This window comes from Schistocerca cancellata, chromosome 1, assembly GCF_023864275.1.
Source record: "Schistocerca cancellata isolate TAMUIC-IGC-003103 chromosome 1, iqSchCanc2.1, whole genome shotgun sequence".
Classification (NCBI taxonomy): Eukaryota; Metazoa; Arthropoda; class Insecta; order Orthoptera; family Acrididae; genus Schistocerca; species Schistocerca cancellata.
The window spans coordinates 478,815,860-478,842,375 of record NC_064626.1 but is presented as its reverse complement, the minus strand read 5'-3'; the positions used below and the strand labels follow the sequence as shown (position 1 = coordinate 478,842,375).

The following is a 26,516-nucleotide window of genomic DNA, read 5'->3' as shown; positions in this document are numbered from 1 at the left end:
ATGAAGTACCTCATTTCTAAGAAATTTAGCGAGAAGAAATAGCGACGAATAAGATGATCATTAATTATTTCACCTCAAACGTTGATATGGAACAAAAGACAATCAGACAAAATTAAAACAAATGCCAAGATCATTAGTAAAGAAGAACGTAAGTAAAAATGCGTGCCTGACGTTCGTTTCGAAATCAGGAATCAATACAGGGAATTTATTCCGTAATTCGCTAACGAAGGATTTTTGGACGCATGTTCATACTGACTTTTTATAATGTATATTGTGTAATTATTTTACAGTATGACGTGGTCTTCATATCATTCCCAGTTAGCTTCGAGCTTTATGAACCTGTGTAGCGTTGCTCTTGGGGGACGAAAATAAAAAGAACTGTTACTTTTTTTTTTAATGTCGAAAAAGTGAATATTTTGGTGGGCCACTTGGCAACAGAATCAGGGATTTATTACGCTATTATAATAACATACGTTGACCATTATATACCTGAATAAGAGCAGCATATTGATATATATATATATTTGAGATCGTTCGGAAGAAACATTATCATTTCTGTGCATTTTTATAGTCGCGATATAGTCATACCCGGATCAACACTAAGGGACCAGAAGATTTATAGACTTTTTAAAAAAAATGCAACACTACACAAAAAAAGTTGGTTCAGAAATAATAGGAAAACGATAATGTTCCTTCTGCCTCATGCTGCGTTCGGCCCATCAGCGTGATCGTAATTTCTGATGATGAAGTAACACAAACAATAATTATCATTCAGTTAATTAAGGAGATGGAATCATCAAGGTTAATTTACGAAAATAAGCACACTTATCTTTAACACACGTTTTTTTTTAATGCTACGTACCTTTTCATATTAAATTACAATAGATGACCATTGTGGTTAGATACTTTATACATAACAGTCAAAATGTCCTCTTGACTCTGTCTGTTCGATATCAGTTACAAGAAACTACATGTTTTCTGATTGGAAAAAATAACAATTAGCATATTCACTCAATACTTTCACATAGAATATAAAATACAGTTGCGGAACGCAGCAAGTCCGCGTCCGCCTCTCATGGAATACAAACAGTAAAAGGTGAGGCGCCAAGAGCCTCATTTGTCTTGAAACAACAAAATTCTTTTTTTTACACCATTAATCGATACATGTACATAGGGATTTACTGGCACCGCGCAAGAACGGCAAAGTTAAAGAATAATAGATTCTGTCACTGCTATGCGATGGTTCATTTCTTTTACTTTACAATTGTTCGATAACTTTAGGCCATCAGGCGTTTACTATTGAGCGTATATTAATGTTTGTGAGGCGAAAATTACTAATATTACACCTGCCGCATTACAATTATAACCTGTTTCCGTTCCGACGTATCTGATTCATACGCTTGCATTCTCATGAAGCCTACTGTAGAAACGGGCGTCAAGGTTTCGCTGCGTATGGGGAAGGTCTAACTAATGATGTTTTAAGTACTCTGTGTTATCAACGTGTGTGACGTTCATAGCTGCAGCACTTTCATGGAGGAAGGTTCAAATGGTTCAAATGGCTCTGAGCACTATGGGACTTAACATCTGTGGTCATCAATCCCCTAGAACTTAGAACTACTTAAACCTAACTAACCTAAGGACATCACACACATCCATGCCCGAGGCAGGATTCGAACCTGCGACCGTAGCGGTCACGCGGTTCCAGACTGAAGCGCCTAGAACCGCACGGCCACACCGGCCGGCTATGGAGGAAGGCATACTATTTTTTGGAAAGAAGCGAATAACAGGATGACGATCTGGGAGACACTGGCTGATCGCTTTCCTTGCATTCTGCACAGTGAAAGATTGATTTGCAAAATTTAAGGGCGAAAGTAACTTCCGCACGATGTGCTACTACCAAGTAATATAACTAGGTGAAACGTGGACCCTACATAGAAAGAACTGCTACGGTACAGTGGAGAAGGTAACTAAATGTAGAAGAATACATACTGAGACGAACAGATGAAAACAGTTTTATTTAAAGACAATAATTACACCGAAGTCACAACGATTTTTGATGGCCCAGTGGACATTAAAAAATGGTGTGTGATCATAACGGACAACAATGCATTCTCTGCAACGTACTCCCACACTGGTCACAAGGCTCGTACGCGGTTTGGTGGCAGGGCGTGCCATTCCTCCATCAGCGCCTTTGACAGCTGATGGATGGACGAGTGGCGCATATGGACGTGCTGAAACGCGTCTCCCAACGCGTCCCATACCTGCTCCATGGGATTTAAGTCTTGGGAACTGGCAGGCCAGTCCATTCGGCGAACATCCTCTCGTTCCAAGAGCTCCCCCACTTGTGCTGTTCAAAGCGTTCGCGGATTGTCGTCCATAAAAATGATGTCTGGGTCGAATGCACCCATAAAACGTGCACATGGGAACGGGGTACAGTGTCACAAAAAGCTGACCAATGGGTCAAAAATCTGAACGAAAGTACGTCGTGCAACATTATACTTCCCCATACTATAACATCTGGACCACCGAAATGACCTCGTCCGAGTATGTTCCTGGATGCATTGTGTGTTTTAGTAGAGTAACTTTTGACTGAGAACCAAAAAACCGAGCAGTAACATTTCACCTGCGGTCGTCACGTAGATACCTCTGCAAGGGGTTAGGATCGCAATAGATATATTCGCTTAAAAAATTCGTGCCGGCCAGTGTGGCCATTGTGGCCGAGCGGTTCTAGGGCCTTCAGTCGGGAACCGCGAAACCGTTACTGTCGCAGATTCGAATCCTGCCTCGGGCATGGATGTGTGTGGTGTCCTTAGGTTAGTTAGGTTTAAGTAGTTCTAAGTTCTAGGGGACTAATGACCTCAGATTTTAAGTCCCATAGTGGTCAGAGCCATTTGAACCATTTGAAACAAATTCGTCGTAAATAATGATTCACAACTTGAGAAGAATAGTGATGCCTACACCTACAACAGTAAAGCAAAAAATGACTTATTAATCATTAAAGCTATCAGTCGCTCAGGAAGGAGTTCAATACGCAGCAACCAAAAGTTTTGTTCAACTGTTAAATAACACAAATTGTCTGACGGATTGAAAAGCAATTTTAAATCTAACGTAAAGTCATTAACCTTGACAACGCCTTCCATTTCACGGACGAATTTCTATTTGAAATGTGGTAGTCCGTAAAAAAAGAACAATCCAAGCTTTTAGTTGGGTGAATTGGCCTAAAATAACGTATTCATTAACGTTAACACTGGACGTGTGAACGTATTCTGTAAACTGACTCGTTCCACATCGGTTCAGTAAAGGACTCCTTCAGATGATCTATGGAACATGTAACTAATTTCTCGCGACTAGCCATATGAGGGTATGTCCAGAATCACTTCTCAGACTGAATCTGCTACATCCGAGAAGACTACACGATCTTTCTCGCTAATTCAGTCCCTATGCTCCTATAACCATCGCACGGTTCCGCCAATGTGCGGTTGTCAATGGAAAACAGTGTACTGATCGTCGGGCAAAGAGACCCTCCCCCAACTCCCCAGCGCCCTTTCAATCGCCGTAGTTCTGTGAAACGTTGTACGTGGGCCTCTTCTCGCCTGTTGCACAATGTGGTAGTCATCTGCTGCTGCAGTTGACCGTGGTCAACCATTTCCTCTCCTTCCTCTCCTTATGGCTGCAGTGCCTGTGGTTCTGAACGCTCCTCATGCACTTGAAACAACACTGTGAGCAACAGGGAATTCCTGGGCTACTTTCGTTACGCTTCATCCTCCTTGCATTTCCCCGATGACTCTACCCCGTGAAGTCATACGGATGTTGTCTCCTGGCTGTGTTGCAATGCAGAACAGTTACACAGTGCCCTGTTAACTGCCCGCTGGTTAATAAGCACTGCCTTTTCCCGTTCCCCCAGCCGACTCGTGTTGCGGGGATGTCCCATTTGACGCTATAGTCACGCACACCCCACGGAATGTGACGTCTAGCTTTTTGTTCACAACTGGCAGATCGGAGGCAACACGCTGATGCACTTCCATTCATTTCAATTGAGTTGTTAATGTGTTATGTTACACTGTGTGTCTTGTCCTTTGGAGGGGAGTGTACGAGACAGAATAAATGGATTACGTAGCGCAGAAATCATATTGCGTTTCAGGCTGTGTAATGTTACCCTACGAACGCTGTATCTGGATGAGAGGCACTTTCACGACAGTACGTCGTGACGATGTTGACAAAGGAACGATCAGACTGCTGACATCTCCGACTCCCGCATCAGACAGATATGACTCCATTCACCATGAAGGAAACACGAAGCGACAATTCGCTATGCGTTTGATACGACAGCGCTTAGAGAAAGAGTGCTACCTCGCAAATTTACACGTGAGGTTAGAGAAAGTGTTCCTTTGTAAATTCATTTCATTTATTACACTCGTTGGAAGTAAGTTTACACTCCTTTGAGCAGCGGACAACGTGGCTGCATGAAGACAGCGTGAAAGTCCTTGTTTGCTTACGGAGTGATTTATACTTTCCAGAACCTGTTGCTGAGCTATACAACAGCCATTTCGAGCGGTGCTCTGCATATACTTCCTGTTTTAATATCGGTGACCTCTGTGACGGCAGTCAAAATCCCTGTCCGCTGACTAACTTACACATTGACAGAACTTGCGAGAAATATTTCTCAATGTTTGTCATTGTTTCGACAACGGGTCGGAATGTAACAGCGTCGACAAGCTCGACTTGCTGTAATCAAACTCCTTTAAAAACATTTTATTGTTTAATTTTTTTTAATTCTTGTATGACACCTTTTCTACACACAAGACCCATACCATCATCACACAAAATGTTAACTTCTTATTACGCTGCACACTGGACTCGCATTCAGGAGGGACGACGGTTCAATCCCGCGACCGGCCATCCTGATTTAGGTTTTCCGTGATTTCCCTAAATCGCTCCAGGCAAATGCCGGGATGGTTCCTTTGAAAGGGCACTGCCGACTCCCTTCCGCGTCCTTCTCTAATCCGAAGAGACCGATGACCTCGCTGTCTGGTCTCCTCCCCCAAACAACCCAACTCTTATTACGCTGTATTTCGGTACGCTTTATTGTACACGCCATGGCTTTCAAACTATTGATGATAACTGTGTAATTACTTTGCACTGAAATATTTTACTGAAAGAAATATTCATGATTTTAAAGTCATATAAACCACATGCACTTCAAAATTCTGCCTGCTAGTAACTGTTCGTTTTAGGAGTCATATACCTTATTTAAAAGCCCTCATTCCCATCTTTCTACGGAACGTATTTCCTTTTCTGAGAACTGGGTCAATAGCATTCAAAATTATCGTATTCTAAAATGTGTGAATGTAAAATCCTTTACTAAATTTAGTGTTATTGTTTTGTTCTTCCGAGTTTTCCTATTCCAAAAATGCAAATTTGCCTAGAATAACGCATTAATCTGCGGAATACTCAAATTAGAAAATTTAAGTCTGTAGGAAATTCTTGGAGGGATTTTATCAATTCAAGTGCACGGAAAAGCTTCGGGTCCGTAAAACAGAATTATTGTTAACGGTAATTTAAAGGACATTAAACCACTTGTTAACCACAATGGCGTTTGAGCCTGATGTGGATCTATCTTCTAGAATTTTCAGTGTATTATGTTTATATCTAAAGCGCAATAACTTCTATGTCAGTCGGCAACTAGCGTTTTAGGAGTGAATTTACTATGTTAGAGTGTCTGCTTCCGTGTCAGTCAGACTCTTAGTTCGCTAATCGAAATTCTTAGTTACAATGAAATTACAGTCAAAAGAATATTACAGAAATACTTGTTTAGCTGTGAACCGCCACTAGACAAATTTTGCTAGGACGCTTAGCACCTATGTAGGCCACTGACCCGCGTCATCGCGAAGATCTGAAAAGTAAACTGGACAGTGTTGTGTTGTGTCTAAAGCAACTAATAATCATAAGGATTGCTGAGGCAGAAGGAGATCTATGAGACTTCTCAGGCGCAAAACAGAGCGATTAAATTTCAAGGTTCGTCTAAAAAGTCTAATTCCCTAAAAACGTGTGCTTAACTTAGGGATTCGTGAGCAATACAAGTCCTTTGCAGTGCAACAGACTCTTGTACGTTCGTAGAGCTTCTATTGGATAGTGTTCTTTTCCTACATAAAACAGAAGTTACACGAGGCCACTGTAAGCTCACTGCTTTCCTGAATTGTGGTTTCGGAAACTGAAGCAGATCTTCGGTCACATATGACACACTGTACCATTCGTCGCTTTTTCTAGGCCGCACGAGGTGATGCACTGGGCATGCATTAGAGTAGGAAGAGAATCAAGCTCGTCTGTATCTTTCAGATTCATATTTTCTACGGTTTCCCTGAATTATTTCAGGTGGACGCCAGGAAGTCTCCTCACATAAGTCCGCATCCGCTTTCAGTGTGCAACTTAGCCAGCGCTTTTGCCTCTAATGGTCTCGCTATCTAGGGGACGGGGAGTTCTCATCACATCAAGCTTCCTCTTAGTCATTTCCGGGTCATTTTCCTTTCTCAGAAGCTGGTGGACCAACTCCCGACTTTCGATACGGACACAGGAGTATTGATTGCAAGATAATACTACTCACCATGTGCTACAGCTTTATAGGAATGATGGGCAGCTAAGTTAAACAAGGATCTGAAGCTTCGTTCTGTCGTTTATTGCCATCGGGTCTTCATGCTGGCGCGTCCACACGGGTCTCAAAAATCGATCAGGTTTCCCACGTTGCTTCCGTCACTTTTCGCAACATGTTTGCGACAGCGTTCGTTGTTTGTGTCTTTTTTCGCGCTGGGGTCAAAAAAGTCTAGCATTGTACTCGAACAGGCTGCTTTGCTATATCCAGTAAGGCAGGTAACTTAATACAACTCAGCGCTATAAATAGAAGGGAGCAACGGTGTCGTCGTTGGTAATGAAAACACGGTATAAAAACGAGATAAGGAATGGCCTGCTGAGCGAGATGAACATGGAAGATGAAGGTGCTTTCAGTACCTTCACTAAAATGTCATCACATGATCTTAAAAATTGGTTGCACCAGTTATATCAAATAACGACAAGCCGGCCGCTGTGGCCCAGCGGTTCTAGGCGCTTCAGTCCGGAACCGCGCTGCTGCTACGGTCGCAGGTTCGAATCCTGCCTCGGGCATGGATGTTTATGATGCCCTTAGGTTAGTTAGGTTCAAGTAGTTCTAAGTCTAGGACACTGATGATCTCAGATGTTAAGTCCCACAGTGCTTAGAGCCATTTGAACCATTTGAAATAACGACACAAAGCTCAGGAAATCGTTTCCGATGACCCATAGACAATATTAGTCCTCATTTCGAAAACAGTATATTAACTGGTGAATAGCCGCTCCAGTTTTTAGAAAGTTCTTTGATTTACTCCACGACCGACTTTGACTCCCTATTGAATCCTTTTCTAATGGAATCTGAAGCTGACAAAGCAACTGCAACCAAAGATTGCACGTCATCAGACGAAAATATATCGGACTTCTTCAAGCCTCGAACGTCTACGATGTACATATGCAAACTGAAACAATGAATAAAAACTTGCCCAAGGCCAGAATTTAAATCCGGGCCTCCTGCACACGAGGCAGATGCGCTAGCTTCTACGCCAACCTGGCAGAGTGACTTTGCACAATTACACGGACTACCGTAGCCCGCCTCCCCCTCGGGCCAAATTCTCTTTCACGCTTCAGTCCACCTGGAGACCAAGGCTCGAATCCCTGCCTTGGTACAAATTTTCATTCATCACTTTAGTCTGTATATATACATCATAGTTGTAAATAAGGCTGTAATGAATATTTAAATAATTTATGTAACAGTTACAACATAAAAAATACTTTACATTTACACGTTTACAGTACAACTACAAATAGAAGACAAAATGAAAAAAAAAGACAGATCTCAAATTGTGCTGTTGTGATGCAAAGTCCAATGATTAAGAGAGTAAAAATCGTGAAAATTTAAAATTGATGTACCCACCAAAATTGTAAGACCAATGGCCGGCCGTAGTGGCCGAGCGGTTCTAGGCGCTACAGTTCGGAACCGCGCGACCACTGCGGTCGCAGGTTCGAATCCTGCCTCGGGCATGGATGTGTGTGATGCCCTTAGGTTAGTTAGGTTTAAGTAGTTCTAAGTTCTAGGGGACTGATGACCTGAGAAGTTGAGTCCCATAGTGCTCAGAGCCATTTGAACCAATCTACGTTCTAGGGGACTGATGGCCTCAGAAGTTGAGTCCCATAGTGCTCAGAGCCATTTGAGCCATTTTTTGTAAGACAAATGGGAGTGTCATGGTTCCAAAATTTGAAGATTTTCATAAAATAAAAATGTACAGTAGAAATTAAAAGCACTGGTATTCTTCAGCATTAAAGTGAATTATATGTTGATATGATGGAAATTTTAAACTAAATTTTTTATCGATGAATAGCTAAACTCAAGTAGGAGACGTATCAAGTTATGTAACATATTACCTCTTGGATGGAAATGAATGAAAATGCGGGAACATGTTGCCTGAGGTCTACCAGCCAAAGATGGACATCACATTGTGTGAGGTCAGCTTGCCTATAGCGCCGAATGGGGCTGAACCCCCCAAAATGAGGAGGTGAAGGAACGGGAAAGGTATGCGTCAATCAGTTACAAATAGCGAAGCTCTGTGGTGGTGTTCTTCATTACAACCTATCCGGGAGACAAGATTTGGATGATTTTACATGGAGAAAAATCATTAGGAAAATGGGAGAAGGGCGAAGTGTGATGTGCGCAGCCCAGGAGTCTTGTATTAGTCGAAACGTTGTTTCACTAGCGTGGGGAGCGTTCCCAGCCACAGGCACTGCTGTTTGGAGGAGGGGACGTGGTCCACGGCGGTCAGCTACAGCAACAAATGGCCGCTGCACTGCGCAACGGACAAGCAGGCACACATGTCCAACAGTGGGCGCAGCTGCAGCCGCATTCAACAGGACTGCAAGGCACACAGCCTCCCCTTCCACAGTGGGACGGCGATTGCCTTCGGATGGTGTCTTTGGCCGACGACCAGTTCATTGTGTTCCGTTGACACCAGCACATCGGCGGCACCGGGCGATGGTGCCAGGAGAATCGTCGTGTGATCTTCTCGGATAAGAGCCGATTCAGTCTCAGTAGTGATTCTGAACATACACTCGTATGGTGAGACGTGGGAACAGGATCAATGTCGAACACGGTCGTTTTGGTTGTCCAGATGTCATGGTATGGGAGGCATAATGTAGCACGGAAGTAATGATCTCTAAACCTTTTAAACCGGTACACTGCCCGGTCAACGTTATTGTGATACTGTACTCCATCCAAACGTGTGTTTTTTCAGGGGTGCATTCGACCTATTTCATTTTTATGGGTGCAAATGCGTGACCTCATCGAACAGCGCAGGGGGGGGGGGGGGGGGGAAGCAGCTCTTGAAACGAGAGGATATTCGGTGATTCGACAGGCCTGCCCTTCTCCCGCCTTAAATCCATTGAGCACGTGATATACTGCAGCACATCAACATGCACCAACGCCCATCTAGCAGTTCTCAACCGCGCTTCTCGAGAAAGATAACGTCCACCATAGGAACTTCTTACCAACCTTGTGGCCATCATGGGAGGCCGTTTTAGCAAAATGCATTACTGTCTATTGCGGTCACACACCTTATTAAGAACCATGTGCCGCCTTTTGTAGCCTGCAGTGACTTTAGTGTAAGTATTGTCTTTGAATAAAAGTGTCATTTCCGTTCATCTCAGTGGGCTTTTCTTTCTGTTAGCTCCTGTACTGTCCTGCAGGGGCCCTTTATATGTGTGGTCCAAGTTCCATCGACAGTGCTACTCGGCACTGACACATTACGTTGAAGTTACTCTAGCGCTTAAGTTTTGCACATCAGTGTAGTTTCAGAGGATTGTACGTCTACGTCAAGTGTAAAGTTCCGTCCTGTAAAGTGAACGTTTGGTTGCAGTTGCAATATCAGTTACAAACTCCACTAGAAAGTGGCTTCAGTGTAAAAGCCAAATGGAGCGTGGCGTAAAATGAAGAGCTGGTTAGCAACTGGAGCTGTTATTTGTCAGTTCAACGCACAATTGCATAGCAGCAGCGCTCTCCAAACACACAGAAATAACTAGAGATATTCATTTCACAAATTTTCGTATTATGCACTGTGAACCAACATACTGCATACCTAAACTAATATGTTTTACTATGTGGAACACTGGTTGAACTCACTCGGGAAAAGAGTTCTCTTTCTCTCGCCCTGGGTCAAATAAAGTTTACAAATTATTTTTTTAATAAACAAGTAATTTAGCGACGCAAAAAAATTACGATTGACGGTTGCTGCACATTACAGAATACAAGCATATGAAACAAATAAGAAGCTTGGGCGTCTTCGATGCCTATCGTCCATGTTCGTTGAAGAGGAAATGTTAACGTTGAAACCGAACCACATCGGACCAAGAGAGCTGATGAATTGGGGAAGACACAGAACTCGCATTCAAATATACCAGCCTTCATATCCTCGCCGGCCATCCATATTTTAGCTTTCCAGTCGGTTTTTCACGTCCGCGTAAGTCTAATACCGGGATGTTCCTTCGAAGAACGACACGTCCAAATTCTTGCCCTGTTCTTCCACAGTCCAAGCTTCTGCTTAGTCTACAACCATCTCAACTTCATTAGAGTCTCTCCTCCTTTTCTTATTTAGAACCACATCGGTTTGTCAACTGATTCTGTGCCATTGCCGGGTCTCTTCTGTTTTACGTTTCTCTAGCCATAATTGAGTCGACAATGGCCAAAACTTCCTTTCAATGGCGTTGCAGCCAGTATTGATAATAGAAATAATTTTGGGGTTGGATTCAAGCTTTGATCTAAGACAGTGCTACTCAATCTTCCTGAGACCATTACCCCCGAGTTCAGTCAGACATAAGTTAGTACCGCCTCCTCTCCCCCATCTCCCCCCTCCCCCCAACTATCATCAGCATAATAATAGAATGAAAAACCAATTTCTTTTTTATACGACGATGAAGCAATTGTCAGTGCACCGGGAGTGCTGCTAACAACATTTTTCCGAAAAGGAAGCCAACTACCCACATTGAGGACAGACACTTGTTACAAAATGTGGTCCTTCTGCAGCATTCCTCTCCTTACTGAAATTTGCATCACTCACACCCTACGTACCCATTTAAAATCAAACAGATTAAAATTTATGCATTACATTTGTTGTTTGCTGATCACCTGATTGCAGGACTTCTGACTTCTGAACTGGAAGAAATTGAAGCTCTTCAGGTTGCGAAGGCTTTTTGTCTGACCATGGCCACTAACAACAACAACAGCAACAATAATAATAATAACAATAATGTGTAGGCACCACTGCAGTGTGGTAGCCATTACATACACTGAGATGACATAAGTCATGAGACACGTAATTTTGTGTTAGACTTTCTTTTGCCTTAGCGCAGCAGCTCGAAGTGATATCGACCCAACAAAATTGGTTCAAATGGCTCTGAGCACTATGCGACTTAACTTCTGAGGTCGCCTAGAACTTAGAACTAATTAAACCTAACTAACCTAAGGACATCACACACATCAATGCCCGAGGCAGGATTGTGCGACCGTAGCGGTCACGCGTTTCCAGACTGAAGCGCCTAGAACCGCACGGCCAACCCGCCGGCTATCGACCCAACCAATCGGAATCATCCTGCAGAAATATTCAGCCATATCGCCTCAATAGGCGTCCATAATTACGAATGTGTTGCCGTTGGAGGATTTTGCGCACAAGCTGACCTCTCGATTATGTCCTATAAATGCTCAGTGGGATCCATGTCGGCCGATCTGGGTGGCCAAACCATTCGCTTGAATTATTCAGAATCGCGAACGATTGTGGCCCGGTGACACGGCGCATTTTCATCCATAAAAATTCTGTCGTTGTTTGGGGACACGAAGTCCATGACTGCCTGAAAATGGTCTCCAAGCAGTCGAACATAACCATTTTCAGTCAACGGTCGTTCAGTTGCACCGGAGGAACCAGTCCATTCCATGTAAACACAGCCCACACCATTGTCGAGCCACCACCAGCTTGTACTGTGCCTTGTTGACAACTTGACTCTATGGCTTCGTGAGGTCTGCGCCACACTAATCCTACCGTCAATCCAACTGAAATCGGGACTCATATGACCAGGCAACGGTTTTCCAATCGTCTATGGTCCAACCGTTATGTTCATGGGCCGAGGAGAGGCGCTGCCGGCGACGTCGTGCTGTTAGTAAAAGTACTCGCGTCGGTTGTTTGCTGCCAGAGCCCATTAACGCCAAATTTCGTCGCACTGTCCTAACGTATAAGTTTATTGTACGTCTCACATTGATTTCTGTCGTTATTTCAAGCACTGTTGCTTATCTCTTAGTTCTGACAACTCTACGAAAGGGCCGCTGCTCTCCGTAGTTACGTAAAGGCCATCGGCCACTGCGTTGTTCGTGGTGGGAGATAATGCCTGAAGTTTGGTGTTCTCGGCACACTCTTGACACTGTGGGTCTCTAAATATGGAATTCCCTAACGATTTCCGAAATGGAATGATCCATGCGTCTAGCACTAACTATCATTCCTCGTTGAAAGTCTGTTAATTCCCTTCGTCCCGGCGTCGGAAACCTTTTCACACGAATCACCTACGAATGACAGTTCCGCTAATACACTGTCCTTTTATACGTTGAGTACGCGATACTACCGCCATCTGTACGCGTGCATAACGCCATCCCATGACTGACACCTCAGTGCAGTTACTTTTGTGCTGTCAGTTAGTTCTTTCATTGTCGCAAAGCGCGCAATGAAGCAATTGTCAGTCTATTCCGGAAAATAACTACACTGAAAATGCATTTTAATGGGATATTTTATATGCGATGTGTAGTACAAAGAATAGTACAAAGAACAAAATATGTGTTTAGTGAGTTGACTACGTGAGGAAAATGTTGTTCATAAATTCGTTTTACAATGTATGACATACGGTACACTTCAACTCTGATCCTCCCTCCCCCTCCTTTCCTCTGTCCTTTCCCTGGGCTCCCTCTTCCCCCCCCCCCCCCTTCCGTCCTGTTTCCTCCCCACTAAACCTCTCCCTACCTCCCTTCTCCCCCCCAGTTTTTTTGTATTCCTCTCCTCTGCCTACCCCCCTCCCTGTCGCGTCTGCCCCCCACCCCTCTTATGGGTCCTCATCCTCCATCAGCTCCTTTCCCAGTTCCCCCCCCCCCTTCGCTTTTACTCTCCTTTCCCCCCTTTTTTGCTTTCCCATCTTCTGTCCAGTTTCCCCCCACCTGCTCTCGACTGTGGTGTCACATTTGCCAACTTTTTCGTGCAGTGTTCCAGTGACTATTCAGTGTTGTTTGTCTTTCTCGTGTTGCGAACAGAAACCATGCTGTCGCTGGGTGTGAATTTTATGTCTTTTGCGAACAGAATCCAGACTGTCGCCATGTTTTTTAATTGTCTATTGTTTTCCCTGTCTGCTCCGTATGTATTTTTATTAGCATCATCATCCCTCTGTTGTTTGTTTTAAGTTCCACGATTTCTTTTCTCCTTGTTACTCTCTAAGTCCCCGATTTTATCGCCTGTTTTTTATTATTATTTGTTCTCCTGATCTTTGTCACAAAATCTGTAGGCTGAAGAGCGGCATACTAAGCTGCTGCCAGTTCGCCCCCTTCGGGGGGAATTGCAATTCAATAAAGAAAAAAAAAAAAAAAAAACAAAAAAAAAAAAAACGGTACACTGTCCCATGTTAAAGCTAGTATATTTTTTTAAAATGTTATTATTGGTAACTTATGTAATCAATATTACAGTCTTAAGAAACAGTGATAATAGTAATGTTCTTTAAAGATATTTAGCTTTGCGAACGAAATGTAATTGCACCGTTATGTTTTTACTCCTCAGAAAATTTCATCTTCCCCCTTAGGGGGTAATTACCTTCAGTCTATCTGCACATTATGTAGAAAGGCCTTTACCAGATATGAAAAGTTCGAATTCACAATATGTGTCTGTAACAGAGTGTCCTTTGATCTGCACTAACATGGCTACGGAAAATAGTTTTTGTTCTGGCAACTTGTTATTAACGTTAGCAATAGCTGCGAACAGAGTTGGGAAAAAGTTGAGGATCCTCGGTGTGGAACAGGAGATAATGGACCTTATGTCCTCAAGTGACAGTCTTATTTTGACAATAACGATGTTACGGGCACGGGCATTCTGTACAGCATAGAGAACCCAAATTTATTCGTATAGACTAAACATTAACAAGGAGAAATTGAATAAAGAACAATGGCGCGTCATAACCTGCAGTTAACTTAGGCCGTCTTCTAATCGAATAGCTTACGGAGCTCAAATGCTTATAATAGTCTGCGCAACATTAGTCCCAGAACAAGCCTATTATAGGATAGATCGAACAACGACCACATTGATCTCGTTAAATGCTTTGTGTATCAGGTGAAAAACGAATGTGTTAGTAAAACGTAGGTTATGTATCTCCTACGTGCTATTTTAACTCGGGAAACATGCACGCCTCTTCGGCCAGAAAAACTTATATTACAGATGGACACTTCCCTCACCCTCTGAAAGATGTTTGATATAGCATAGTGTGGTCACATCATAATCAAAGTCAGATGCAGCAACATCGCACTATCGAAGAGAAGCGACGAAGGAGTCGACAACAATGATTAGTAATGTATGGATGATAGCTAGGATCAGAAAGGAAAATGAGGTTGTCGTATATTGGAATACAGTGTGAACCCCAACTCAACAACCAAAATTTCGGTGGTTGTTCCTTAATACCTTCTCAGTAGTTTGGTGTAAGGCACCGGTGCCCTCCAGTGCCTCGTTACAACGTAATGGTATTTCGTTTGATTTCTTTTTCTGATATACATGGTGATTCACAATTAATGTTACAACCTTACCTCAGATTGATACATTTACCAGTCTCCATTATCCTTGAAAGTTTTTGACGTCACCACGAAATTACCCTGTATATACATACATTTACATGCGTCGACGCCTATGTGTTTGACGCTGTGTGGCGTCCTTGGATGAAGTTTATGGACATGAGTTCCTATGTAAAACCTGGTCTACTAACTCCCTTCTAAAACCTCTATAACAGTGTAACATGAATTGTGGAACACCCTGTATATTTTTTATCTGTATTCGATGGAAATATTTGCTGGACAGTACACATGTCAACGGTATATGCTGGGAGTCGTGTTTGTAAAGAAACTTGTTCCATTCACTCATTTTGCTTGCTGAAGACACCTGACACACACACGCTTTAGTCTTCTCCTTGAAGTTTCTTTCGATACTGATCGGTTCTATCTCGGATTTATTTTTCCTGCTGTGTTAGTTGTATGTTAACAGCGATGCACATAAGGACGAATAAATTTTATAATAGTTAGTTGACCAATAAGTACATCGTGGGTTAAGTGTCAGAACAGACTGAATACAATGTGGTAAAAAATATACTCCCTTTATCTGAGGATTGTTGAATTACTCAGTGGTTTGTGTTGTACATTTTGGTGATTGCATATTATAGGCTTTTTCACTATTTTGAAAGTGGTTTTCCAGAAACGAAGGAAATTGGGGTAACAAATCGAGTCTTTAAGTCTTAATAACTTTCTTAATCTGCTACGAGCCAAAGGAGGCGACGGGTCCTTGTACCAAAATAATTGGAAAATATACTTGAATAATATCCGAAATTCGTCGGAATTTGGGTTTCAGCACATATACGGCGGCGTTCTATGACCTAGCTCAGCCTCATCTCCACGCATAAATATCGAGGAGAATCAGATTAGTGTCTGCTTCGCGGGTAACTTTCGGTGCTAGCACATCCAGGACGTTCCTCTTAGGATTGTGATGCGAAAACTTCACAATGTAGTGTGTGGGTATCTCTGCCTGCTAGAAATTTATTCACGAAACTAGCACGACGTGGAGTACCTAGAGTATATCACTACAGTTCCCAGACTGCAGTCTGATTGTGTATTCACTGGACGCTGTAGGCATTTGTATCCACATGTGCACAGATACTCCGCAGCCCACCGTATGGTGCATGGTGGAGGATACATTGCACCACTACTAGTCACTTGTTTGCCTGTTCCATTCGCATAGGACTGTTGTTCAAGTGGTTCAAATGGCTCTGAGCACTATGGGACTTACCTTCTGAGGTCATCAGTCCCCTAGCACTTAGAACTACTTAAACATAACTAACCTAAGGACATCACACACATCCATGCCCGAGGCAGGATTCGTACCTGCGACAGTAGCGGTCGCGCGATTTCAGACTGTAGCGCCTAGAACCGCTCGGCCACTCAGGCCGGCCATAGGACTGTTGTTCTAGTACTGCCACCACATACCTTTCATTGTAACCTGTAGAGGCCGTTTGTTATATAGAGGATGGCAGGAGCGAAATCCATCTGAGTCACAGGATGGGAAGCCGATTCATTTAATGTGTGTCCATATGAGAGCATCGCATGCCATTGACGCCGTTCTGTATGCCACCTGCGATGGAATAAAACACAGCCGCTGTTCCGGTGAACTTTGTATCCCTATCGCTGTGTCACTTGTCACAAAAGGTCATTAAGTGAACGATATAGCACCGTAGCTCATGGTAGCTCATAGGATAAAATATTAGTGACTCTCTTAAATAAGCGTAGGGCGGTTGACACTACAACGCTGATTTAAATCATTGTAATGAAGAGGATGCACCAGTCGGATGTATATAATAAGCGCGGTAACATGGGCAGACGTGGACGCATCACAGAATGGCTGAAAGGAGGGATCGTGCCAGTGACCACGCCGAGAATGAAGTTGCTCGATTGGTCGGTTTATGAGCGAGCTTACTGTCCGGTGTGTCTACAAGGAATGGTGTACCACTCACAGCCATGTGACATAGCGTAAGAGACAGCAGTCGTAGAAAGAGCTTAAGTGACAGGAATCGGAAACGATTCTTACCATTTCTCAATAACACAGGAGTTCCTACTGTCAGTGAATCGAGGTCTATCTCAGAAAGTTCCCGAGCGAACATTGCGAAGGAAACTGAATGCAATAGATTTTGGAGTAGAATACCTGGTGAAAGGTCATTGCTCACAGCGGCACATACTGTAAAGCATCACTTCTTCAAGGGCAAAACCAACACTGGAACTGGACAGCAGCTGCTGGTGGCATGTAGTTTGGTTCCCGAGTCTCGATTGTGCCTCTTTTCAAACTACGTATGTAAGGCATCATGTAGACTGTCAGTGGACGAGACATTTAACATACAGTGTGTGGATAGTGTGATACAGGCTAGAGGTGGTACTGCGATATTTTGGGTGCTTTTATAGTACCGTGACTTGGACGCCTAATTTATTTTACAGTGACCATGAACGAGGATGTTCATTTCAACATTTGTGTGACCAAATGTTGCTCTTTCTTCTACACCTTCACGATCCGTACGGAGTGGGCGCTCCTGTCTCCCATGGTAACAACAGCAGTGTCCGCAGTGCTGAACGCATATATTCCTGGTTTGACGAAGACTCACGACGCCTATAGCATCTCGACACTCCCTTGAAACCATTCGATATTAATTTGAATTGCTCTGACGCGCAACAATCCACATCCCCGCAATTCTAATAATAAATGACCGTCTTCAGCTACATAGGGCGTGCTTGAGGAAACTTGTGGACCTTTTTCCTCGCCGAGTTGAGGTCATTATCAAGACTGGAGGCGGTGTTACAACATATTAGCGTGATGGCCCCTGGGGATGAGTAATATTTTACCCAGCACACTTATCACTGCAATAGACTATCGTGTTGTCCAGGTCTGTAGTGCGCCTGCGGCGTTGCGCGAGATTAACCCTGAGGGCGATGTGTGGGGGAGTGCCCGGAGCTACTGCTTTGGCGTAGGGAGAGCGGGCAGCGATCGGCCCTCATTTAACGGAGCGCTCCGCAGCCGGCAGCCAGTGCGTCTCCAGAGCTCGCAGTGCAACCATGGCCAGACGAGGAGCATCTCTCGCCTACTGCGCCTGCGCACTCGGCTTCTTCGCAGCGTTCGCCACCACTGCAAGCGCCCGTGAGTACACTGTGATCGCCTAGTTAACGGGGGCGTGGCTCTCACATTCAGCTCGGCACTATGCCGCTGTCGATTGATGTCCATTGTGGTTTATCTGCTGTACGTAAACGGATTTGTGAAGCTGTAACTTGATATTAACAAAGCTTAGATAAGAACACAGGAACAGTTATGAAATTGTACGTTTGACGTTGTAGTGTCCGAGGAGTAGAAATGTAAACCAATTCGTATGTAGATACACCTACGATTACAACATATACTATGTTTTAAATTTACACACTACAGCAAATTGACTGTGAGGACTGGGGCATTCGAATACTTTCATTTAGTGTCGTGAAACTTATCTTAGTATTTACTGTGCTAATGTTTTTCACTCTTACGTTACCGCCTCTGTACCTATCCAAAATGTATTTAATTATTGCTTCTCACCGTTCTGGAAAACTGTACGTAAAGAAACATAAACGTTAAGCTTCGAGGGGTGTTTAGCTGGACCTGATGGACGCCAGCACCACCTGTTGGTCCAAAGTACAGCTCACACACAACGAACTTGATATTTTAATAAAACTGTTTTCAGTTTTTCACTCTTCGGGTAATCTAGTTGCGGAGGAAAAATCAGTGTAGAAAAACATTTCAAATACAGCTGGGTCATAATTTTATTGTGTAGCTACAGTAATAGTTCAAATCAAACGTTCTTATATCTTATAGACATTACCACATTTATATTTCGTAACGATCAACCTCATAAAAATAAGCTTAATATGGTGCAGAGCAGAAGTGGAAAATGAAAATAGTTACGCACTGCAATTGTGACTGGTTTTATCGAGTTATCGACCAAATTTGCTGGGAGAATGAACATATTACTTTAGCCGTAGTACGTAAAGTTCCTTACTCAGTGTCGTGTGTAATGAACACCGAAAAGCTGCACATGTCATAGTACGGGTATAGCGATTTCGGGCAGCTCGTCTTAACTGTAACTAACACTACTTCGTATCTGTGCCCTAGCAGATGACAGGGAGATATTTGTTGCACCTACTTCGACTCTGCAGGTTGTGAACAGTACGGTGTTCTTCCTGTTTACGCTGTTTGTGGTTGTGTATTATTTGGCTAACTTGTGAATTGCATTATGTCGATTACAACTATTTGTAAATGTCCATCTTCATCAAACAAATTTTACAACTCACAATTACCGCTTTCAGCTGCTGTCATTTTAAGACGATATTTATATGGATACGCGGTATGTGCTTGAGCACTTATAATGTACCCATATATATCTGACGTTGATACCTACACTAGAATATTTTGAGATCTGATGATGACAGCAGCCGAAACCGGTAACTGTGAATTGTACAATATATGTGATCAAGCGGGGCCTTTACAAATAAAGTGCCATAACATGATCGCGGACTCATTTACAGTCTTTGTCTTCACTTGATAAATATGTAATAGAAATCATGGTGCAAAATGTCTGTGTGTATTCATTTATAATGCTACTAACGAGCCACGAAATGGATGAAACATCAGAAAAAAGTTACAGTAAGGAAGTTTCCCGTATGAGAAAAAATGTTACCTGTAAGATTAGTTAACAATAATCCTCTCAATTACTTACGTCTTTACTCATTAAGAGGATCCTTTCACGTTGATCAATGCTAGCAGACAAACCTTAGTGGAGTATTGTAATTGTGTGGCAGTTAGGGAGCAGTGCGATGTAGATAAAGATTCATTCTGCATAGCAGACGCAGAAAACGGGGCCATTGATCCAAGCTGCAGGTCTTGCCTCCAGTCTGTTTGAGTGAGGGCTGTGTGGCTGGTAACGACCGTAGGAAGTGTCGGGGAATCCTTTACTTTTGCGCTTTAGAACGCTGCTACCGAAATAAAATTGATGTCAGCTGAAAGACGAATTTGACAGATCAACCACTATGCATGAATAATTTCAAGGCCATTCCGTAAATGATGCTAAATCAAAACCCTCTGTGGGAAAATTACGAATTCATAATCTTAAAATACAGAAATTAGTTCTAATTATTAGCAGAAGAGTCTGTGACAGCATCTCATTAACAGTTGTTTGATATCAAAATAGTTTCTATTTATTGTGAATTGCGAAAATAATGTCGAAACGATGTTAGTATTACTATCAAAACCTTTTATATGCACATAACTGGCGCGGAAGTATCAACAATGAGCATTCTGTGAAACATCCAGACGGATCTTTAAGAGTTTTTAGCGACCTACTCATTCTATTTGCTGGCTTTTTATGTTTTCCATCTAACATTTCATATGATAGCCCTTGACAGTTGAGAAACGCGTCCAATGTATATAGGTTCTATGAGGCATAATGTGTAACTACGACAAATAACCAAAGAACGACAGTTAAAGCTGCAAGGTAAGAGCCCTGCTTGTGACCTTTAAATGAATCCGTGAGATTTCCCGTCTGCTTTTCAGAACTGTAACGTGACATCCACACAGTATATGTAAGAAGTCTTTAGTAATGTTTACTTTTTGTTTCAATCTAAGGTGCTTATTTGATTGGCAGCGGATTCGCAATTGGCGCATTACTATTTCCTTCAACAAGGGAACCTCCCCATCGCACTCCTCAGATTTAGTGGTAAGATGAGCCATTGAATAGCCGGTCAAAAACTGAACACAGAACAAGCACGAAAGAAGGTGTACTGAACTGTGGAAAATAAGAAGTGTAAAAGAAGCAGTGACTGGTCCAAAATCAACACGTGCAACATCGAGCGACTGTGTGTGAGCCGGCCGGGGTGATGATGTTGATGATGTTTGGTTTGTGGGGCGCTCAACTGCGTGGTTATCAGCGCCCGTACAATTGCCCAATCTTTGCTCAGTCCAATTTCGCCACTTTCCTGGATGATGATGAAATGATGAGGAGAGCACAAACACCCAGTCATCTCGAGGCAGGTGAAAATCCCTGACCCCGCCGGGAATCGAACCCGGGACCCCGTGCTCGGGAAGCGAGAACGCTACCGCGAGACCACGAGCGGCGGACCGCCGGCCGGGGTGGCCGAGCGGTTCTGGGCGCTACAGTCTGGAACCGCGCGACCGCTACGGTCGCAGGTTCGAATCCTGCCTCGGGCATGGATGTGTGTGATGTCCTTAGGTTAGTTAGGTTTAAGTAGTTCTAAGTTCTAGGGGACTGATGACCTCAGAAGTTAAGTCCCATAGTACTCAGAGCCATTTGAACCATTTTTTGACTGTGCGTGCCCGTGGCGTCGTGGTTATCTGGTCACTGTGTTTGACTGCGAAGGGGATATATCCGGGTCCAAATCTTCCTGCCTTGTTTTTTTCACAAATTTATGAAATGTTCGCCCGGTCATTGACATGTCTGTTTGCTGTGTTCAAATTTGTGTCTGTGTCGTAGTGTAACGTTCGTTTGCAACAGCGACATCTAACGAGGGGAAATCCAGACGTACTTACCTCTTATTTGTTCCATACAAGTACCGCGTGTAATGCCTCTTGCGTTCCGTTTTGGAAGTTTTGACTCTTGAATTCCTTCATTGTAACATGGTTCATACCCGTTTATTTGTTGTTTTGATTCCTGCGAGACGTCTATGCGGCATCTCGCCTGCTCTCACTATTCATCAAATTTTACTTGCGACGCTAATATATTCTTCCACATGACTCATATTCTATAACTACTGTTTAGTATGACAACTGCCAAACAAACAGAAGAAGAACAGTCACGTCAATGACCGGAAGGACAGTTCATAAATATGTGGAAAAAAAGCACGAGGGAGATTTGAACACGTGTATCCCGCTTCGCAGTCCGAAACAATGACAACACAAGTCACTTTGCAAACTCTTCGATGTTGCACTTCTTGAGCTTGACCGTTCACTGCTTCTATTTTACTTCTTTTTTCGCACTTCAGTACATCTTCTTGTTTTCATGCTTGATCTGCCTTCCACTGGCCCATTTTACCACTAAATCTGAGGAGGTGCGACGGGGAGTTTCCCTTGTGCGTACCTTTGTCTTCGCGCACTTCCAATGAAGTGAAAGAAGCCAATTTTTAGAAACGTATGTAATTTCAGTGTGTTAACACTAATAATTAAAACGGCGAGTACTCACAAAGCGGGGTGCAATGTTCTGGGACAGCAGACTTCTTCACAGCTGAAACAGCAGCGCGCCTTACCAGAGCTAACGGCAGGCGTCAGAGCATGCGTAACAGTTTTCGCCGCGGCCAGATATGAAAGTAGTTTCTGGTAAACCGTTATGGGGCAGTGTGGCACAAACTATGTGATTCTCTCAACAGCTCCGCTAGGTAACCTGTGAATGCACGGTGTCCATCCAACCTGTATAAATGTTTCGATAAATCTATCTTAACGTCATCTCCAGATACAAAACTAAAACTCCGCCAGAACAGGCCATGAAGGCCGAACAGTACAGATCAGCCGCCGTGGCTTCCTCAGACCACAGGCGTCACTGGATGCGGATATGGAGGAGCATGTGGTCAGAACACAGCTATCCCTGTCGTACGTCAGTTTACCAGACCGGAGCCGCTATGTCTCAGTCAAGTAGCTCCTCAGTTTGCCTCACAAGAGCAGAGTGCAAACCGCTTGCCAAGCGCTCGGCAGACCAGATGGTCAGCCATTCAAGTGCTAGCCCATTCCAACAGCGCTTGACTTCAATGATCTAACAGGAACCGGTACTACCGATGCGGCAATTCCGGTTGCATCTCCAGATATAGCCATGGTATTTGAATACTCTGGGAAGGGGTTAAGGAAACTCCAATCGATATACAAAATACAAAAGGATATTTCTTGCAGGAACATCCTACGGTTTTCATTTAGATGTATTTCCTCCTGCTGTTACATCAGTATCATACAAACAATGGTTCAAATGGTTCAAATGGCTCTGAGCACTATGGGACTCAACTGCTGTGGTCATAAGTCCCCTAGAACTTAGAACTACTTAAACCTAACTAACCTAAGGACATCACACACATCCATGCCCGAGGCAGGATTCGAACCTGCGACCTTAGCGGTCGTGCGGTTCCAGACTAGCGCCTTTAACCGCTCGGCCACTCCGGCCGGCTACAAACAATGGGTGAAAGTGTTTTTAACAGTGTGTTCGGAGATTTCCGCTACAAACTTCTAGGATTTGGAGAGCGGACTGAGTATATAATATTTTGAATAGGAGCCCCGACACTTTCAGAGTTCAACTCATCCACTTCTGTTTGGGGAATTGAATTACGCGAGACGCAGTACAATTGTTACGTAAAAATTTAAAACGGAACGTAATGAAATATCCGTTTCACTTAAACACATTTGTTTGTATTAACATTCAAACATTGCGTGCTTACATTATTCCGAAACAAAAAAGAATCCAGCATACTTTACGTACAGCACAATACTGATGCATTACAACAGCGGCTCGATGTGGCGACCACCAACATAGTTACAGACCTTCGAAGCATGTTCTGATACACACTTTCTATTCCACAAGATGTCTTTTAAGTTTCTAGTTCAGTGGCCAGAGCTCGTGCCAGCAGATCTTCCTCATCTCTAAAGTGACATTAAGTGACATCAGGTGGCCGTCTGACATAGTATACGTCATTCTACCTACCCTGTTGCACACCAGAAAAGGCAGCTCTCAGACTTTTCTCATTTCCTCAGCAGACGTGGAGGTGTTACTCATATAAACTGAAACCGTCCTAGAACGACGATGGGTTCCTATTCAAAATATTACGTACTCAATCCCCTCTATATGTTCTAGAAGTTTGTAAGGGATATTTCCGAACACCCTGCATACGTATTAGGAAGACAGATAAAAACGGTCAAATCGGTCGTGAAAAATACATGCCGCTAGTGTCACGTTTAAACTGCCTTGTGTTCGCAACATATCCTCTAAGTCAACATAAGACCACTGATTGGTTACACTGCGATTTTAGCGACTCTTCAAGCGACGTATTTACAATTTTACTACCTAAAAATCTTTCCTTATTTAGGTGAAAACGCTTGTTTATGAGAGCATAAATTCATCTTGCAACTGATAAGCGTTTTTTTTTCACTATAAGTTTTTACGTTCCTTCTTAAAATGCAACCGATTGGTACATTCCAGTACCAACATGCTACATGTTTTCATATAAACTTAGATACTGAAAACCACTTTAAAAACGAAATACGGAATACAGATATTAGAGTAGGTTAGGCTGTGTTTACGCGATAACTAATAATTCTCACGTGCGTGTGACCATGTTAAAAATGAGGATTATTTTTATAAGACTATAGATTGTCTGCCAGCTCGTCTATTTTCTGCAGTATTAATAATATCCTTTTAAGTTTTTACGTTCTTTTTCGTAGCGCTTGGTGCCTGCATCTTCAAGTCACTAATTTCGAGAATACTGGAACAAATAAGTCACTTTGTTCACATTATGTTTGCATTATGTACAGGAGGACCGTCCTGAAATTTTAGGCGGTTTTCGTTCCTATGTCCTGAACCGAGTAAGTTCAACGTTGTTAATTCTCTGGTCGCAAGTGGATGATAGATATCTGTTCTTTTAATTTGAGTTTAGTTTCCAGATGTAACAAACTCGAAAAGTTGGGAAAGTTCTACATACAGTGCTGGAGCGGTAGCTAAATAATTATACCAGTGATATTAACATAATTGTAATCAAATGTGAAGCAGACATAATTTGCTTACAAATTCGAACCTTTTGGATGATTTCACTGCACAGAGAAGAAAAAGAAAAAAAGCAGTATACAAAGATTTTAACCTAACCAAAGACGGCAAAGGGTTTAAGAATTTCTTTTAATTTAAAAATTTAGCGTTTTGAAAGTTACCCTGTAATCAAATTCCGACAGGCAACCTACAGGCGTAAGCTATTTTAAATCACGATTCGAATTTGTTCAAGGTATATAACTTTTAGTTAGTCTACATGCAGCATACATACTGCCGATGCAGTACCGTAACTCATCAGAAACAGTAGCGGCACATACGCATTTCTCAGCAGTGTCAGAGGAGCGACTAGACCTCGGAACGTCTGCCTCGTTACCCGCGGCATTTTGATCCCGTGTTTCTCTACCTAGCAGTCACTTGCAAATTGTGTTCATCACTTGTCGTTTATTGCATCACATCTGCTTAAGGTGTGTGTGTGTGTGTGCGTGCGTGCGTGTGTGTGTGTGTGTCTCACAGACGGTACCTGTTCTTGTAACTATAAGCTGACAAGAACTGTTCGAAATATCACGAACACTGAAACGGTAGCAGCAGAGATAAGTTATGTTGATGGATGGATAACCATGCTTAAAAGTATACACTCCTGGAAATGGAAAAAAGAACACATTGACACCGGTGTGTCAGACCCACCATACTTGCTCCGGACACTGCGAGAGGGCTGTACAAGCAATGATCACGCACGGCACAGCGGACACACCAGGAACCGCGGTGTTGGCCGTCGAATGGCGCTAGCTGCGCAGCATTTGTGCACCGCCGCCGTCAGTGTCAGCCACTTTGCCGTGGCATACGGAGCTCCATCGCAGTCTTTAACACTGGTAGCATGCCGCGACAGCGTGGACGTGAACCGTATGTGCAGTTGACGGACTTTGAGCGAGGGCGTATAGTGGGCATGCGGGAGGCCGGGTGGACGTACCGCCGAATTGCTCAACACGTGGGGCGTGAGGTCTCCACAGTACATCGATGTTGTCGCCAGTGGTCGGCGGAAGGTGCACGTGCCCGTCGACCTGGGACCGGACCGCAGCGACGCACGGATGCACGCCAAGACCGTAGGATCCTACGCAGTGCCGTAGGGGACCGCACCGCCACTTCCCAGCAAATTAGGGACACTGTTGCTCCTGGGGTATCGGCGAGGACCATTCGCAACCGTCTCCATGAAGCTGGGCTACGGTCCCGCACACCGTTAGGCCGTCTTCCGCTCACGCCCCAACATCGTGCAGCCCGCCTCCAGTGGTGTCGCGACAGGCGTGAATGGAGGGACGAATAGAGACGTGTCGTCTTCAGCGATGAGAGTCGCTTCTGCCTTGGTGCCAATGATGGTCGTATGCGTGTTTGGCGCCGTGCAGGTGAGCGCCACAATCAGGACTGCATACGACCGAGGCACACAGGGCCAACACCCGGCATCATGGTGTGGGGAGCGATCTCCTACACTGGCCGTACACCACTGGTGATCGTCGAGGGGACACTGAATAGTGCACGGTACATCCAAACCGTCATCGAACCCATCGTTCTACCATTCCTAGACCGGCAAGGGAACTTGCTGTTCCAACAGGACAATGCACGTCCGCATGTATCCCGTGCCACCCAACGTGCTCTAGAAGGTGTACGTCACCTACCCTGGCCAGCAAGATCTCCGGATCTGTCCCCCATTAAGCATGTTTGGGACTGGATGAAGCGTCGTCTCACGCGGTCTGCACGTCCAGCACGAACGCTGGTCCAACTGAGGCGCCAGGTGGAAATGGCATGGCAAGCCGTCCCACAGGACTACATCCAGCATCTCT

The 26,516-nt window shown here is 43.8% G+C and overlaps 1 protein-coding gene and 1 non-coding gene across 2 annotated transcripts in view; one reads left to right on the top strand and one right to left on the bottom strand.

Moving 5' to 3' along the window:
- The first annotated feature begins 17,959 nt into the window (after positions 1-17,959).
- LOC126161677 (serine protease easter-like) overlaps positions 17,960-26,516 on the top strand; it is a 77,489-nt gene continuing 68,932 nt past the window's right edge. The window contains exon 1 of the mRNA XM_049917686.1: positions 17,960-18,053. Within this exon, the coding sequence (XP_049773643.1) occupies positions 17,972-18,053 (82 nt within the window). The 5' untranslated portion in view covers positions 17,960-17,971. The remainder of the gene's footprint in view (positions 18,054-26,516) is intronic.
- Trnas-gga (transfer RNA serine (anticodon GGA)) lies at positions 23,012-23,093 on the bottom strand. Its single transcript is given in 2 exon segments — positions 23,012-23,046; positions 23,056-23,093. It is a non-coding gene; the product is annotated as a tRNA-Ser (tRNA).